The sequence below is a fragment of the Centropristis striata genome, chromosome 5, assembly GCF_030273125.1.
Source record: "Centropristis striata isolate RG_2023a ecotype Rhode Island chromosome 5, C.striata_1.0, whole genome shotgun sequence".
Lineage (NCBI taxonomy): Eukaryota > Metazoa > Chordata > Actinopteri > Perciformes > Serranidae > Centropristis > Centropristis striata.
Window position 1 is genome coordinate 14,390,346 of NC_081521.1, and position 15,908 is coordinate 14,406,253.

Below are 15,908 nucleotides of genomic sequence, written 5' to 3' on the forward strand. Positions count from 1 at the left end.
TACATGGACACCAGCAACTAGTCTGAATGGGAATGAAATCATCATCAAACTTCAAATTCATCACGAGCTGAGGATTAAACTCTCTGAAATGGCATCAGTTACAGAACTGAAAGTGAAGGAAAGAAAGAAAGACAACTTTAACATATTTTGATTGTTCAAGTATATTTTGTATGGAATGATACGATAAGGGGAATGTCTCTCTCTCTCTCTTTTTAACCACCAAAGAGCACAACGTACAGCTGACATCTCTGCAGCAGTGGAGCGTTTCTGTGAGGAGCACAGAAGGTTGAATCTGGAGGAGCTTTGTGATTAGAGTGAGGAGGATCATCTCTTTGTGACTTCACCTCACGTCCTCAGTGGAATCCTTTATAGAACAGGTGTTGTTGTAGTTTGTAACACTTTATCGTTTCTGGTATTGACATTACACAATCTGTATTCTGTTTAACATGTCAAAATGCCAATTTATCTCTAATTATATTCTGAGTGGCAAGTTGTTTGGATCAACAGTATTCAAAGGATGGCCAGGTTGACACTGAGCGTTTCTATCATCAGTTATTTCCAGTCACAAAACACATCTCTTTCTGCAGATATTTCACAATAAAAGGAGTGTAACACCCTATAATGTAATATTTTACTGATAATGTAATAATAATATAATGTAATGCCTAAAAAACGAAGAAAATTTGCAATTATCTCGATCGAAAATGTAATAAAACCCAATAATGTAATAACTTCACCAATAATGTTATAAACTATCCTAATGCTGAACATAAAGGTTGAATGGTATGGACACAGCTCTGATCAGTAAAAACCCCTCCTGGAAATCTAATAAATTCCCAATAATATAAAGGTATTACATTATCGGTAAATGTTGTTACAATATCAGTCAGGATAGTTTATTACATTATTGGTGAAGTTATTACATTATTGGGTTTTATTACATTTTCGATCGAGTTAAGTGCAAATTTGACTACATTTTCAGGAGTTATTACATTATCAGGATATTATTACATTAAAGGGTGCTAGAGCATGATGCTAATTTCTTGAAGGTAGTCATTTGAAACATCGATGCAGGAAGTGAACGTAATTCTACAATCACGCTTATCAGTGATCAAAAGAACAGTGAAAATTTAAATATGGAGGAAGTGTTGAGTTTGTGTCAACGTTAAATTTAAACAGGATCAGAGCAGATCAGAAACCAGGGAGGCTTTTTAAAAACTAAAATATGATCAAATGTACTTCTAGGGAGATTACAATTGAAGACCTGTGTCTAATGTCAACCTGTTACAGATTGAGGCCTGGTGCTCTCTGGAGCTGAAACAATTAAGATTAACTCTATCTTCATGTACATTATTAATTTTATTTAAGTCCCAATTTTCCTCCCAGTAGTTGAAACTCATTGGTGAAGTGAACGGTGTCTATAGGATTTCATACATAGGCACTATGGCAAAAGTTTTGCCTCTGTAACCAACTTTAGTTGTCGTGAGCAGATGATGTGAAAACACTGGCAGTAAACAATTTGCAGGTATGCTCAATATGAACATTCAGTCGAAGAGTATGGCGTCATATTTGAGTCAAAAGTCGCGCGAGCGATAACACATCTGCACACGCATTTATTTCATGTCGCGCGCAGATTTCAACTGCCGCGCGCAATTGGATGATCTTCGCGCACATATTCAGCAACTGAGTGAAGCAGAATCTCCCCCGTGCTCGCTCGCGGTGGAGCTCTGCTCGCGCGGAGCGAGGACTAATGACACATTGGGGGCGGGACCAAGGCTGACCCCGGGCCTCTTATTATTGGTCACTTTCCAGCCCTCCACGTGGCTGCCTTTTCAGTTTACGCGGCAGTTGAAATCTGCGCGCGTGACACTAAATAAATGCGCGTGCAGATGTGTTATCGCTCGCGCGACTTTTGACTCAAATATGACGCCATAGTACAGAAACATAATCTACACAGCATTATATTTCTTTATGGAACACATTTATCAAGAATGGAAGAGTTACTTATAAAATTAACAACACAAACTAGTCTTAAGGACAGTGGATGTGCTGTGTACAACCCAGTGGTGGTTTTCATTGATAAATGCAAGAAGGAAGACATTAACTTGAAGTGAAATCTAAAGAAATAAAAGTGAAGAAAGTAACTGTAGTGACTGGTACCAAGCTGCCTGGAGAAATGTCCGACCCAGTCAGGAGTGAATGTCAGCTGCTCAGTCAGGAGCTTGTTTGACCTCCAACTATTGCCAAAGCTCTTCAGGAGGTCTTGTTGTTGATAAGAGGGACTGCAGTGTCAGAACAGAGACCAGATCTCTTCTGGAATGGCTGAATTAATCCATATCAGTCTGCTACACAGGTGTTTATCTCCCTCACATACTTATACACACATGCACACATGGGTTCCTGGAGGCTGACACTTTTTTTTTTCTTTTGAAGCTGCCAATATCTTGTGCTGATATCTATAAAGTTGATCAGTTTCACATAACAATTAAAACAAAGTATTATGGTTGCCCTGGTATTTTATTCTTTATGTTTAAAACTCGAAACACTAAATCTGTCTACATGAGTCACAATTTCTCAAAGACAGCAACCAAAAAGTTGTGTTTTTCCTGCCCTGCAGTGGTTTTAACTCTCACCACCCGTCTGTAAGTACAACACACCTGAACCTGAGGTAGAATTCATGAGCCCGAATCAAATCACATGTGCAGTTGTCTGACAACACAAGTTGTTTGCTGACTCACAGAAGAGCTGTTTTTTTTAAAAGTTTTTATGAAATATATTTTAAATAGCAGGTCACTAGTTACTGTACATGCAGTCTAAATTCATTGGCTCCGGGTTTACTTGGTTATTGTTTATATCACTAGTTAATACTTATTAAATAAAATTCAATTCCACCATTATTGTGTACAGAATGTAGTGCAATATGAACAATAAATGTAGAACAATATTCATTTATTGTATTTGGTTGGTCCCATGGGGAATGTTTAAAGCTTGGACAGCTGCATCATTCAATCCTTAAGCCCTGGAAAAACTGTAACATCAAAAAAAGTATTAAAAAAAACTAAATATCAGCCCAATGTACTGTATAGTCAATCTATGACACACACACGCACGCACGCACGCACGCACGCACACACACACACATACACACACACACACACACACACACACACACAGAGTCTCTGGGAGGTTTGTATGGGTGGTAGCAGGATGGGTGGGTGTGCTGGTGACCAGGTGTCATGGTGCATGCGTGTCAGGTGAGGACTAGTAGGCCTGGCCCGTCTCCACCTGCAGCAGTCCCAGAACAGCTGAGTGGTCAGACAGCTTCATCCTGCGCTGACTGGACAGGCTGACGTTCTTTGCCAGGTAATCCACAGCAGCTGGAGAGGATGGGAGGATCGGAGACAGAGTTAGTTATGTTCGGAAAAATGAACATCCAATCACTTTCAATTTCAAAATGCCAAATTCCCATAATGCAACCCTCTTCATTAGGCCCTTCCCGCGTGGTAAACAATCAAAAGACAGGTACATCTCAAAAAATTAGAATATCATGAAAACGTTCAATATTTTTTGTCAATCATTTCAGAAAGTGAAACTCATGCATTATACTGTGTTTTCTGAAGTCCACAGTCAACATAGCAGCCATCTAGCAGGACATTTTAGAGTCTTCATGCTTCCACAAGCTCCCAGGAGATGCTGCTTTCATTCTCCAGCAGGACTTGGCACCTGCCCACACTGGTAAAGGTACCAAAAGCTGCTTCAGTGACCATGGTGTGACTGGGCTGGACTGGCCACATAACTGGGCTGACCTGAAGCCCATAGGAGTCTATGGGCTGTTGTCAAGAGGAAGGTGAGAGACACCAGATGAGCTGAAGGCTGCTATAAAAGCAACATGGTGCTGTAGGCTGATCTCCTCCATGCCACCAAGTATTAATGCACTAATTCATGATTCAAAAGGAGCCCAACCAAGTATTGATGTATAGAAATGAATTTACTTTTCAGAAGCCTGACATTTGTGGTTAAAATATATATAATCTATATATATATAAATATATAATTATATAATTATTATGTAATATTCTAATTTCCTGAGACACTGAGTTTTGTGTTTTCGTTATCTCTAAGCCAGAATCATCAAAATTACAAGAAAAAAAGGCTTGAAATATTTCACTCCATGTGTAATGAATCTATATAATGTATGAGTTTCACTTTCTGAAATAATTGACAAAGAATATTGAACTTTTTCACGATATTCTAATTGTTTTAGATGCTTTCACATGCTGATTAGATCTCATGATCAAGCAGAATGATCTTTATCTGTAAATGAGTGCATTGCCCCTTTAAAGCTTTGGACATCAGTTCAGCCAGCTTGCAGTTTCTACTGATTTCTATGCACAGTGCTGATCTCACTGAAGAATGAAGGCTGCAGTGTAATAGCCTGCCATGTATGGTCTTTTTATCAATTGTATGTGTATGGAGTTTGTTTTCAATATCATGTCCAGCATTTAACTGATTAAACCTGCGACTGACACAAAAAATTGAAAAATGAGACATAGCACAACATTTTCATCAACTTCCCTATCAAATGTGGTCATGTATGATATAATGTGTACTATAATAACATTTGAGTAATCCTTCATAGCAACAGAACAAGTGTTAAAAGATAAGACTGGTGTGTGCCAGCCCCTTTATCGAGCCTAAAGTGAGCTTGTTGAGGATTGTGACCTCTGATGCTGATTTTAGCCTAATTGACCACTGCAGGGCTGCGGGCAGAAAGCACGCGAGACATCAATTGAGTTTATGACGTTTACTGAAGGACTGCGCAATGACGTATTCTGGTACAATGCAGTTTCTAAAAATATATCACAAAAATAAAGGACTAAATTATCACTGTATACAGCTCTAAATATATGCAATTGAATACAGTAGGCTAAACAACCACTTTACAATATATAGCCTATAAAATGCATTTAACTCAGTGTCTATCACTTAATATGAATGAACATAACTTTGACCGTTAATTATGTAGCACACACATGTAAACCAGCAGTAATATGAAGACTACCTGTCATAACAAACTCACTTCAACTAAATTAGCATACAGATGCTAACTCGCGATAATGCTAACGAGTGAAAAACGGACTATTTAACAACTGTAAATACACATCAGGAGCGACAAATCACTATCAGAAAGGTAAGTCACATGTACTCATTCATCCCCCATCACTAGGCTATTACCATAACTTACATCATCAGTGACTGCCGTACCACTGCTAACAACATGTCAATGCAACTGCATGCACTGCTTTCAAAATAAAACGTCCACTTCAGAATAAAAGCATGAATACAAAAACCCATTTCTAACTTGGAGAATTCTTAACAGAGCTATAGGCTACTTTATATTATTTTTTTACTGTCTTACACTTTACAAGTGATTTTGAGTAGGTGAGTGTATGTTTGCATGATATTTATGCTATGTGTATATGCAGCCCATTCTCTCAAATTTGCATACAAATAACACAACTTAAGACCTTGAAATCACGTGCAATGCATACACCAAAATCTAATTTTGCTTGCATACGACACGCCAATCAGTCCCCATGTTTACTTTGGAAAGTAAGTGGCGCCCTATATCGGCCAAAGATATTATGAATGATATGACATCGTCTTTGTTACTACTTTCCTTCCAGCATTTACATCATTTATTTACTTACTTTTCTATTTCTGTTATAACAACAGCGAACCTTACGATGTGCTGCAACTGGTAGGGTAACACTCCTGTGCGTATCATATGCACTGTGTTAGTTTGAAAGTGTAAAGTTTTGTTTGTGTGTAGATTTGTGGTACTGGGTCGGTATATTGTTCGATTCAGACTCAGGACACGGTTTCAAACTCCTGGACCTTGTTCAGCAACCATCCACCCCAACAATCTCCCTACGGTTAATGCAATAAGCTCTTCCTGGATGGTAAGAAACATAATCCAGGCTCATTGATATATTGTAATTGTTTTTAGACAACAAAGGAGCTGTTTGGTTCAGAGACACGATCAGGCTTTGATACACACACAATGAGATGCTTTCACCGTTGGTTTGCACTGCAAATGAGATTTGTTGACGAGAAGAAAAATATTGAATATCACTAGATTTGAAAATCCAATCACACTGACTGACAAGAGAACACTTTGTTTGACAGACAGACAAAGGAGTTTGGCTCCACAGACAAAAAGACAGAGGCAGGTAGTCAGTGGAATAACTGTGGTTCTTGGGAAGCTGGCATTAATGCTCAGCATATTTTTCTGTCTGAGTGGTGGATGTTGCCCCGCCCCGGTTCAGCCGGTGATAACTTCTCATTTATAGGGCAGGAAAAAGGAGGGCTGACAGCAGATGTTGTGTGACATGGTGCATGTGTGTGTGTTGTGGCTATCAGGGGGAGATAAATAAGGCATGTCAGTTAGGATGCTAGCGTGCACAGAAAGGAAGCTGTCACTCTGTGCTGAGGAATGAGAGAAAGAAGAGCACCTACGGGTGGGCAGGTCTGTCTGCCAAGATGCCAGTCACCCAGACAGCAAGTGGGGGAGCAGTGTGTGTATGTGTGTGTGAGTGTGTGTGTGTGTGTGTTTCACAAGAGCTTAGTGAAGCCCTCTAAAGAAAGCTGTTTTTCCTGTCAACCAGCTTTATACCTTAAATCCCTGTTGAGCAGTCACACTGAGAGTCCTCTGCCTCCAAGATTTACCCTCTCATCTGATAACGCACTCTAACACACATGAACACGTGCACAAACACAGGTGCACACACTCACAAGCCTCAGCTATTTTGACAGTATGTACTTTAATCTGTCAGGAGCTTCCTGCATTAGAACAAGAGAAGAGTCAAATGTCTGAAGTAAACTGTTAAATCTGTCTGCGGGAGGGAGAGGTGGGGGTGGAGGGCCACAGACGTCACATCACAGAGGATCACTTATAGGATCAGAGATATTTCTTAAAGAAATAATTCTTAATATACAACCCAAAGAAAATCTCAGCAATTACTTTGGTGAGTTCAATGTTATTATAAATGTTTAGAACAATGTGGGGCAGCATCCAAAGAATCGCCTCATGATTTTATCCAGGACCAACATTCAGTGGGAATGCAAGGAGTCATCTGCTACTTTATGTAATGGTGTGTGGATGAACAATGGCATGTCTGACTTCAATACAGCAGAGTGGAGTTCATATTCTGTCACATATCTGCCTTTCCCCTAACCAGAACTATAGTTGACATGCTCAGATATCAACAGAAAAAAGGTAAAAAGGTTGTCAAGCAATCTAGTCTTTTGCAGAATTGTCCAATATTGATGCTGTTGTCTGGTGATAGGGTTGTGTAGCCAACAGGTATATGCAACACATAATTAACCCATTTAATCCCATCGGTCACAATAGTGACTGTAAAAAAAATTCTTAGTTATAAGGCTCTATTCCTGCAGAATATGTCAAACAAAGCTGCCCTGACCAATGGATGTTCTCCTCCTCCCATCACATGGGAAAAGTCCAAAAGTAAAAATGGTATGTCTGTTAACATGAAGTAACAATGTTGAGTTAGACTGATAACTGCTTTTCTTTTTGTTTGCTCTATGTATTGTCCTCTCAGTATTCATATTGGTAGAGTTGTATATTTGATAATGAAGGCTATAAAGTCACACTAGAATGTTATTCTAGTGGCAATGTTGGAGACCACCAGTAACAGAATTCTACATTTATTAATAACTGGAAAGGGAAATATAATATTTTTTTATGACTGCATAGGAGAAATATGTTAATGTAGTCTATAAATCAAATGTGAAAAATCAAAATGACTTTATTTATCCCCGAGGGGAAATTCATTTAGTCTGGTGACACCCTGATGGGTAAATGGTAGATACAGCATCTTATCCACCAGTCACTATTGTGACCCAACCTAAAACACACCTTTTCACCTATTTTTCCATGAAAATCTTTTAAACTAATGGGTGATTATTTCAAAGGAGTACTTACGACACACAGTTTGGATATTTTCATGTCTGGGAAAATTGTGGATTGAATGGGTTAACTTTCAGTGGCAATACAGTGTGAGTAAAGATGATGTGTCAGTCACAAATGAGTTGGCTCTGTAAGCCGGCTCCTTTAAGTGAATGATGGGAACCGACTCATGTGTGAAAGCTGATTTCTGACGATTCTGGCAGGATTATAGGATGATCGAGCACAATTTGTTTGTTTCATATTAAGTCATACAAATGACATTGGAAAATAGAGAGGTGTGTAATTATTATTTACCATTGTGTTCATCATCATGCTATTTTTGTTACACAATAGATATTCTTAACACGAGCACCAGGGATCAGAGAAGTTGAGGGAACAAGAGATAAAGGAAAAAGAGGCAGAATGAGAAAATGTAATAATTTAACCCAAATTTAAGGGTTGCTTCACAGGGAATGCCCAGGAAGCTTATAGCCCCTTTCAGACTGCCACGATATTTAAGCCTCTGTGATGTTTCACCTTCAGCCTGGACGTCCTACAGGTGTGATACCGGCTCTGTTCTTCTGAGGTAGTAACTGAGCGTTACATTGGCGTTACTGAGACCGAGATGGGCTCAATGTTAACCAGTGAAGCCAGCAAGACAGAAAACATGTGAAGTTATTTGTGGGTAATAAGAAAGAAAGTGGGCCATATCACCAGAAGGACACTTCTTACTTGAGTCTGACATTAATGGAATCATGTTCGGCAAAATGCAGAACAACTTTGCTTGAGTTTGTAGAATCTCTATAGTGAGAAGCAGCAGTTCTTCAGCCATCATTGTTTTGAATGAACTCTTATTGAACACATACTGCCGCTGCTCTGTTACACAGCACTACCATCTCTTTATTCCACAATGCCAGATTGCAATGTGAATGGACGCCAATATATAATATATATAATATTACGCCATTGTGGAATCAGAATGAATGTCCATACAGGTAAAAGACAGCAGATGTCGTTAGGGCCCTTTTGCAGAAACGTCCTATGAAAAGGGCTTCTGTTGCTTTAGACCCGAGTTGGATGATGACTATAGTGTGGTTCATCAGGCAGGGCTTAAAGCATATGACGTAGTTCCTGAGTGGTTCTGTAAGAGAGCAGTGAGGAGCGGCGAGCTCTGTGAGTTGATGCTGTTGGAGCAGTTCAAGCAGCATGATGAAGTTCATGCAGAAACATGTGAATGATCTGGATGTTAAAACTGTATTTGAGGCCACTGATAACTATGTCCGCAATCAGAAAGAGTCATGGCCTGACAAACGTAGTTGTCAAGTAAAAAGCACAGGAGATTTTGAGTGCCACAGTCAGAAGGAAAGTGGTGGTTAGCACCATCTGTGAACTCCAAGGATGGTGGCTCCAGTTGAAGAAGGGGTAACAGAGACTTCTGTATTGGTCCTCAAGGACACATTATCAAGTCTATCTGTCATGGCAGGTGGTACTATACCTACCTGAATTGACCTTTGGAAGGGTGTACCATGCTGCTCTCCAATACAAGGTCTCTGTGGTGCCTGAACTACTGTTGAAGGGTGTTACCTTCCTTTTAGCAATGACTTGCCTCATACACAGGTAGTGGTGGGCTCTCTACTCTTTTTGTGGTGGTAGAGACTAAAGTCTTGGATGAGGACTATTCTGAAGCCTTCCTGGTCTGTGTTGTCAGACAGAAGTCTTTACAGATCCCAGTGCTAATGTTGAGTATGGTGCAGCAGTAAAGCTCCTGGTGTAGAGGCGTCTAGATCAGAGGACCATCTCCCAGTTGATTTGGCAGCCATAGATTTTGCCAAATGGTGTGGCATGGGTCAGCTGCCAGTGTTGAGTCAAGACACACTTATCACGGAGCAGAAAAAGGATCCAACTCTGTGCCTGAGACAGTCTCTACTTGCAAGGACACTACAAATATGGCCAAGGGATTTTAGCTCAGGGATGATGTGCTTATGAGAATGTGGAGACCTCCAGATCAACCTGCCACCAGTGAGTGGTGTGAATGTGAGCAGATAAGTCCGCCCCACAGTTCTCGCTTCATTTGGTCATGAGACACCACTAGCTGGCCACTTAGGCATTAGACAGACTTAGTCTAAGGTCAGGAGATGGAGTTTGTTTGTCAAAGATGGTAGCATTTTGTTCTTTTGTTTTGCTCCAGTCACTTTTGTCAGTTGATAGGGAAGTCTAATCAGAAAGTCTCTGTAGCTCCACTGACCCCTGTGCTTGTGGTCCAAGAACCATCTTCTAAAGGGGCTTTAACCCTTAATAGAGCACTCATTGAAATACTTGCAAATTCAAAATTTCAACCCTAGAGAATATTGGAGGATATTACATACTGCCAGAATGTGTAAAAAACATACGGACCCGGGGGTGGGAGGTAATATTTAGAGATTTTTTTTTTTTACGAGATTAAGGTGTCAAATCTACAAGAAAAAATGTGCAGATTTTTAAAAAAGTTGTTTTTTCCCCCACTTTTTTCTCGTAGATCTGCAACTTTTTTCGAGCAGATTTGCCACTTTAAATCTCTTAAATCTGCACATTTTTTTCTTGCAGATTTGGCACTGTAATCTAGTAAATTTGCACGACCAAACAGAGAGACATGGAAGTTACCACTGAAGTTACCAAATATAGTTCTTCGCCTGATAAAGGGTTAAGTTTTGTTTGCCCTTTGCCTGAAACTAGGAATGGTCAAGAGTTCTTGTTGACTATAATGGATGTTACTACTCATTTTATTGAGGATGTCTCTTTAAGAATCATCTTGGGCTCAGGCTTGAGCTTTCATAGAGACGCCTTTCTTGGTTTGGGTTGCCAAAGTACCATTCAATACCACACGTGTTTGTTTGAGAGAGTAACAGTTAGGGAGACAGAAGGTGGATTATTGCTTGCAAAGTTTTCATAAGTTAACAATAAGGTGATCTGAGTGCTGCTTTGTCACTTTTTGACCCGCCCTGGACTCACAGACCCACAGGAACTCTCTGGAGGAGGAGGCGTCCTGTGCAGGAGCAATGAGACAGAAGCCTGGTGTGACAGCTGAGCATCCGCAACTTAAACATCAAAATTAAGCTTGCAATATGTAGTTTTATGCTGTAGCCTATGACTTAATTTCCTATGTAAATAAAACAGTATAATATAAATGCAATTTAAATTATTGATTTATTGAAATTGCACACAGCACACAGCTGTACTGTTATTATTACAATGTTGAAAATATAGGCGCTTCACAGAAAATGTGTTTTCAAGAGCAGTAACTTAGTTACTGAGTTTTAAATGAACATACTTAGTTACATTCCATTACGGGATGTTATTAGTTGTGACCTAGAAGCACAAGGCCCTAATGCATTGGGCCCTACATACTGTAACTGTATACACAGTTTGTAGGTTATGGGAGCAGTCCTCCTAAACTAAATGCTGTGGCTGTGTCTGAAATACATTCACTTGTTCACTTTACATAGTTTATAGGAGAAATGAAAAACACTACTCAGGTCAAATATTTATTACATAATTGCTGTCGCACAATTAAAATGTGCCAGATCAATGTCAACTGGTGGACCATACATAAAAAAATGCAAACATGCATATTTGTGTTAAATACATTTAATGAATAGGAGTCAGGGTCAGACTGGTGTCACACTTGAGGGAGTTATTAGCCACATCGTGTTCTGACAGATGATGTCAGACTTCTGATAGCCAAAGTGCATTTTGGGTTTGTGTGTCATTTTGGAAGTATTCTGTGGTTGCAGTAGCAGTGAGATGCAAATATGTCAATGTCACCTCTTTGTCTCTCTTCATGTTTGTCTGCTATCTGCATTTGCACACTGTTAGCAAAAGAGTTTGTTTATGAACGTTACTAAATGTCCTGATTTTTGTCTTTAGCTTGTGTTATCGTTATATCCATGCATTATTTGTTAAGACTGTAAAGTGTTATGGAATGGTTGGATATTATGTAGCTACAAAAAAACTTCTGCCAAGAATGGAGAGCATCCCGACATCTGAGCCACACAGACACTACACACAGCCACTGCACCATCTGACTACAAGAGGCTGCAGAAAGTTGTGTGCTGATGCTTTATGCTGCCTGCCACTTTTTCAGAAGCATTTCAGAATTGCTTATTCTGGGTATCTGCATCTGAGTAAGTTTATTTTATGCAACTTTTCACTTACTTACTGCTCCACTACACATCGGGGGCAAATCTTGTATTTTCAACTCCACTACATTAATCTGATAACTTTAGTTGTTGGTTACTTTTTAGATTGCAACTTCCATATCTATTCTATCCAGTGGAAACTGAAACTGAAGGATCAAGTGTTCCTTTATTAAACATCTACAGCAGTAAAATGCAACATACATATTAATGCATTAATAATATTAATCCAAAACACAAAAACACGGACAGGAAACATTTTGAAATACAAGAATGCATAAAATCCTCTTTGTGCATGTTGTGTTCAGGTACCTGGAGGAGAACCTTGAAAGGTATTGGGGCATGTTCAGAGCATCAAGCTAAAATTGACCCCTAAAGCTGAAGTAGGCAGGAAACTAGAAAAAGCAAAACAAAACAAAAAAGGCAGAATTTAAAGTAGAGTGAGACCTCCTCCTGCAGCTCTCCCCCTGCTCTCTCTGACTGATAATGGTGGGATGACAAATGTTCTCATCTTGCAGCCACGCAAGACTGGCTGTCACTAAAATGTGTTTCTGAAAAAAATCTGAAGTGAGGAATGTCGGACATGAACTAGTTTGACAGCTTGATCACAGTTCATGAGCGGTCATTGACAAGATTGGCAGCTGTAAGGGACTTCTTGGTCTGGATTGGTTGTTTTCTTGCAAATGCCATTAAGAACAGTGGGAGAAGGCAGATCATTTTCTATTCCGTGTGCTATTGCCCAGCTATAGTGACAGTTTAAACAATATGACAAAAGTAAATTATATAAAAGTTACCAACTGCAGCTTTAACCATGAAGCCTAGCTCTTTAGTAGTGTAGCAGTGATTATTTTTTCATGGTGTGGTTCTTCGGGCCAGATCTGCTAAGAAATGGGCCAAACCCTGATCTTCTAACTTATCTTGAAAAACTGATTGTCGTAAATAACAGCATCCCAGAAAATCCAGTGGAACACATAACTTCTGCTCATGAAACACTGTCATAAACAACACAACTGTGACTTTAGCGTGCGTTTGTTTCATAAAATAAGCCCATATGTGGAGCAGAATGCATCACATTTCCTCCTTGCAAAACAGGAACAAAAACTGCAGTAAATCTTGCCCGGAGCTGTTTTTTGTTATTCAATGTGCAGGTTGCAAAGCAAAGGTGTGTTGTGCCCAGTGCACTGAAGACCTGCTGACACACTTGGTATTTGGTATTTTTGTGCCACCACACACATGGGATGCACTTGCTGTTATGGGGTGGAAATAGGTTCAACCCACTGTCCATGAAAAAGTGTGAATTCTTTTAAATTAAATTGAGTGAAACCACAACAACATTAAAGCCACCAGTCACTTACTTAGTGATAAAATTGTGCTATGTCAGTTAGTGATTGAGGGTGATAAAACACTAGCAGGACTCAGGACTCACTCTGGCCGTACTGACTGTACTGGTAGCCGGCAGCAGCCATAGCTGGGTCCATGCTGTAGCTGGTGGTGCTGTATGTGGGGGGACAGTAGGACTGGGATGACGGAAGGCTGTCCACCGTTTTAATGGAGGCCTCAGCTGAACGCTGGCTGCAGCTGGCTGAGATGGCGTTGGATGGAGAGGAGTCCAAGGCACTGTGGAGCGGTGAGATGGAGAAGTCGTGTTGTGGTTGTGAGGAAACGCCGCTGGGGTTGCTCAGGATGCTCATCACCTGCAAACACACAGCAGAAGACTGCTGTTAGACAAGCTTCCTCCAGCTTACACTCAGCAACATATCCCCAACAACAGATTTGGCTTTGACATTTTCTGAGAACACAGATTCTCCCGCAAGGCAGATACAGAATGAAAGTGTAGAAGTGTCAATCAATCAAGGAATCAGTCAATCAATCAATTTTATTTGTCACATGAAATCGTACAAGCTACAATCCTAGTGAAATACAATCCAGTCAGCTCCTTCAACATGTGCGTAATTCATGCTAAAGTAGAATGTAGCCGCCATATTGGCAAACAGAAAAAGAGTCACCCAGCCCAACAGAGCTAGGTTAGAATAGTTTGTGACTTTTCATTAGTTTTAGTTTTAATTTCGTTGTGAATTTTTTTTTCGAATTCAGTTAGTTTGAATTAGTTTTTTGAGTGTGTTTGCTAGTTTTGGTTAAGTTTTTATTTTTTGAAAATGCTAAGTTTTAGTTTAGTTTTTATTAGTTTGGTTTTTTGTAATGGGCTATGTGTTTGGTGAGAGATTCAAAGAGGTCATAATACATTTTGCCTTTATTTCCTTTGGTTTATCCATCTCAGCCCCAATAAGGTTATTAACTCTTACAGTTCCGGGTGTTTTGAATCTTGGTTGGAGTGTAGACATCCCAGTCTCAGTAAACATATTTATCATGTGTTCCTGCATGTTCACTAACCAGCAGCTGTTTAGTTGGAGCTAAATAAATACATTTCATATCAACCAAAAAGGATCAGCAGTGTTTCCCTACATGTATGCTGCAAAAAAACTGTCATTTGTGATATCATGGTTGAATTGAAGACTTTCATTTGCACACAGTGAAAGAACAACATGCAGAGTTTACTGTCTTGCGCCGGCTTACCACAATAACTAAACGGTTTACGCTACAGGAAAAATTCCAATGTTTTCTGAAGGCTGAGAAGTTGCTCTTTACAGCCTCTTTTCATTACGGTAATTTCAAAGCAAAAGCGAAGTCAAGTCATGAAAAAGGTGCATACAGCGAAAGCAGCGTGTCACACACACACACACACACACACACACACAGTCCCACTGCTCCTGAGAAATCACACACTCAAACACATAACCTGCTCGGACTCGTGGAGTGGAACAAATAAGTGTTTTAAATGCTAAACTTGTTATTATAGCAGGCATCATAGAGAGAGGAGATGCAGCGACTAACAAGGTAAACCATCTTCTTCTTCCCTAAATATTAACTAAAGTGAGAGGTGTCACTTTATTAGATGTTATTTAACCCATAAGAACCCAGACCCAGTAATCCTTAAAGGAAAATTATAGGGGATATACCACAGACCAAGTTGACCACATAGAACACATGTATGATGATTTTTTTTAAAAGTGCTACCCCTAAATGTCAAAGATCTGTGATGTGACATATATGATACATTGGGCGTTTATAGTATTTATGTTTATGATATTGCTTATTTTAAAGTTTTAAAAAACTAGACACATTTTCTGTTTACAGAAACACAAATTTGCATTTTCTCTGCATCTCCACAACAGTTATCAAAATTGTGACATTAATAGTGCTGTTTAACAAGAAATTATTTTTCTGATTTGTTTTTAAGTAACAAAATAATAATAAATCAATAATCAATAAAAACAAATAACAATTTGCCATTTTGTTTGCATCTCCATAACATATATCAAAATTGTGACTTTAATTTGTTCAGTTCTCTATTAACGGAGTAGAATTGTTAAATGGGTATAAATTTAGCTCGTAACAAAAAATAACCTTTTTGAAATTAGCTACTTTTTTACATTTCTGTTTCCAGTCACAGCCACATTTTGGAGAAGTCACTTCTTGTCACAGTCACATGACCACCACACCAGGGTGTTGAGGATGTGTCTCTTAGGGATTTAATGAGTTAAGGTGAAGCATAAAGCTAAATATGGGAGATTCTAGAACATTTAAAGTGTTTGTGACATGCGTGTCACATTTGGTTCTTATGGGTTAAGAACTAAACTCATGCAATGAAAATAAATTTTCATCTGAATTAGAAATTCATCTTCACTACCTTCCAATTGTCCTACATC

General features: G+C 39.3%; 1 protein-coding gene across 3 annotated transcripts in view; it reads right to left on the reverse strand.

Moving 5' to 3' along the window:
- Nucleotides 1-961: 961 nt before the first annotated feature.
- LOC131971684 (paired box protein Pax-7-like) overlaps nucleotides 962-15,908 on the reverse strand; it is an 80,160-nt gene continuing 65,213 nt past the window's right edge. For all 3 annotated transcript variants that reach the window (XM_059333234.1, XM_059333235.1, XM_059333233.1), the window contains exons 8-9: nucleotides 13,568-13,835; nucleotides 962-3,377 (exon numbers count right to left, since the gene is read on the reverse strand). In XM_059333234.1, coding sequence (XP_059189217.1) covers nucleotides 3,262-3,377; nucleotides 13,568-13,835 — 384 coding nt within the window. In that variant the 3' untranslated portion in view covers nucleotides 962-3,261. The remainder of the gene's footprint in view (nucleotides 3,378-13,567; nucleotides 13,836-15,908) is intronic.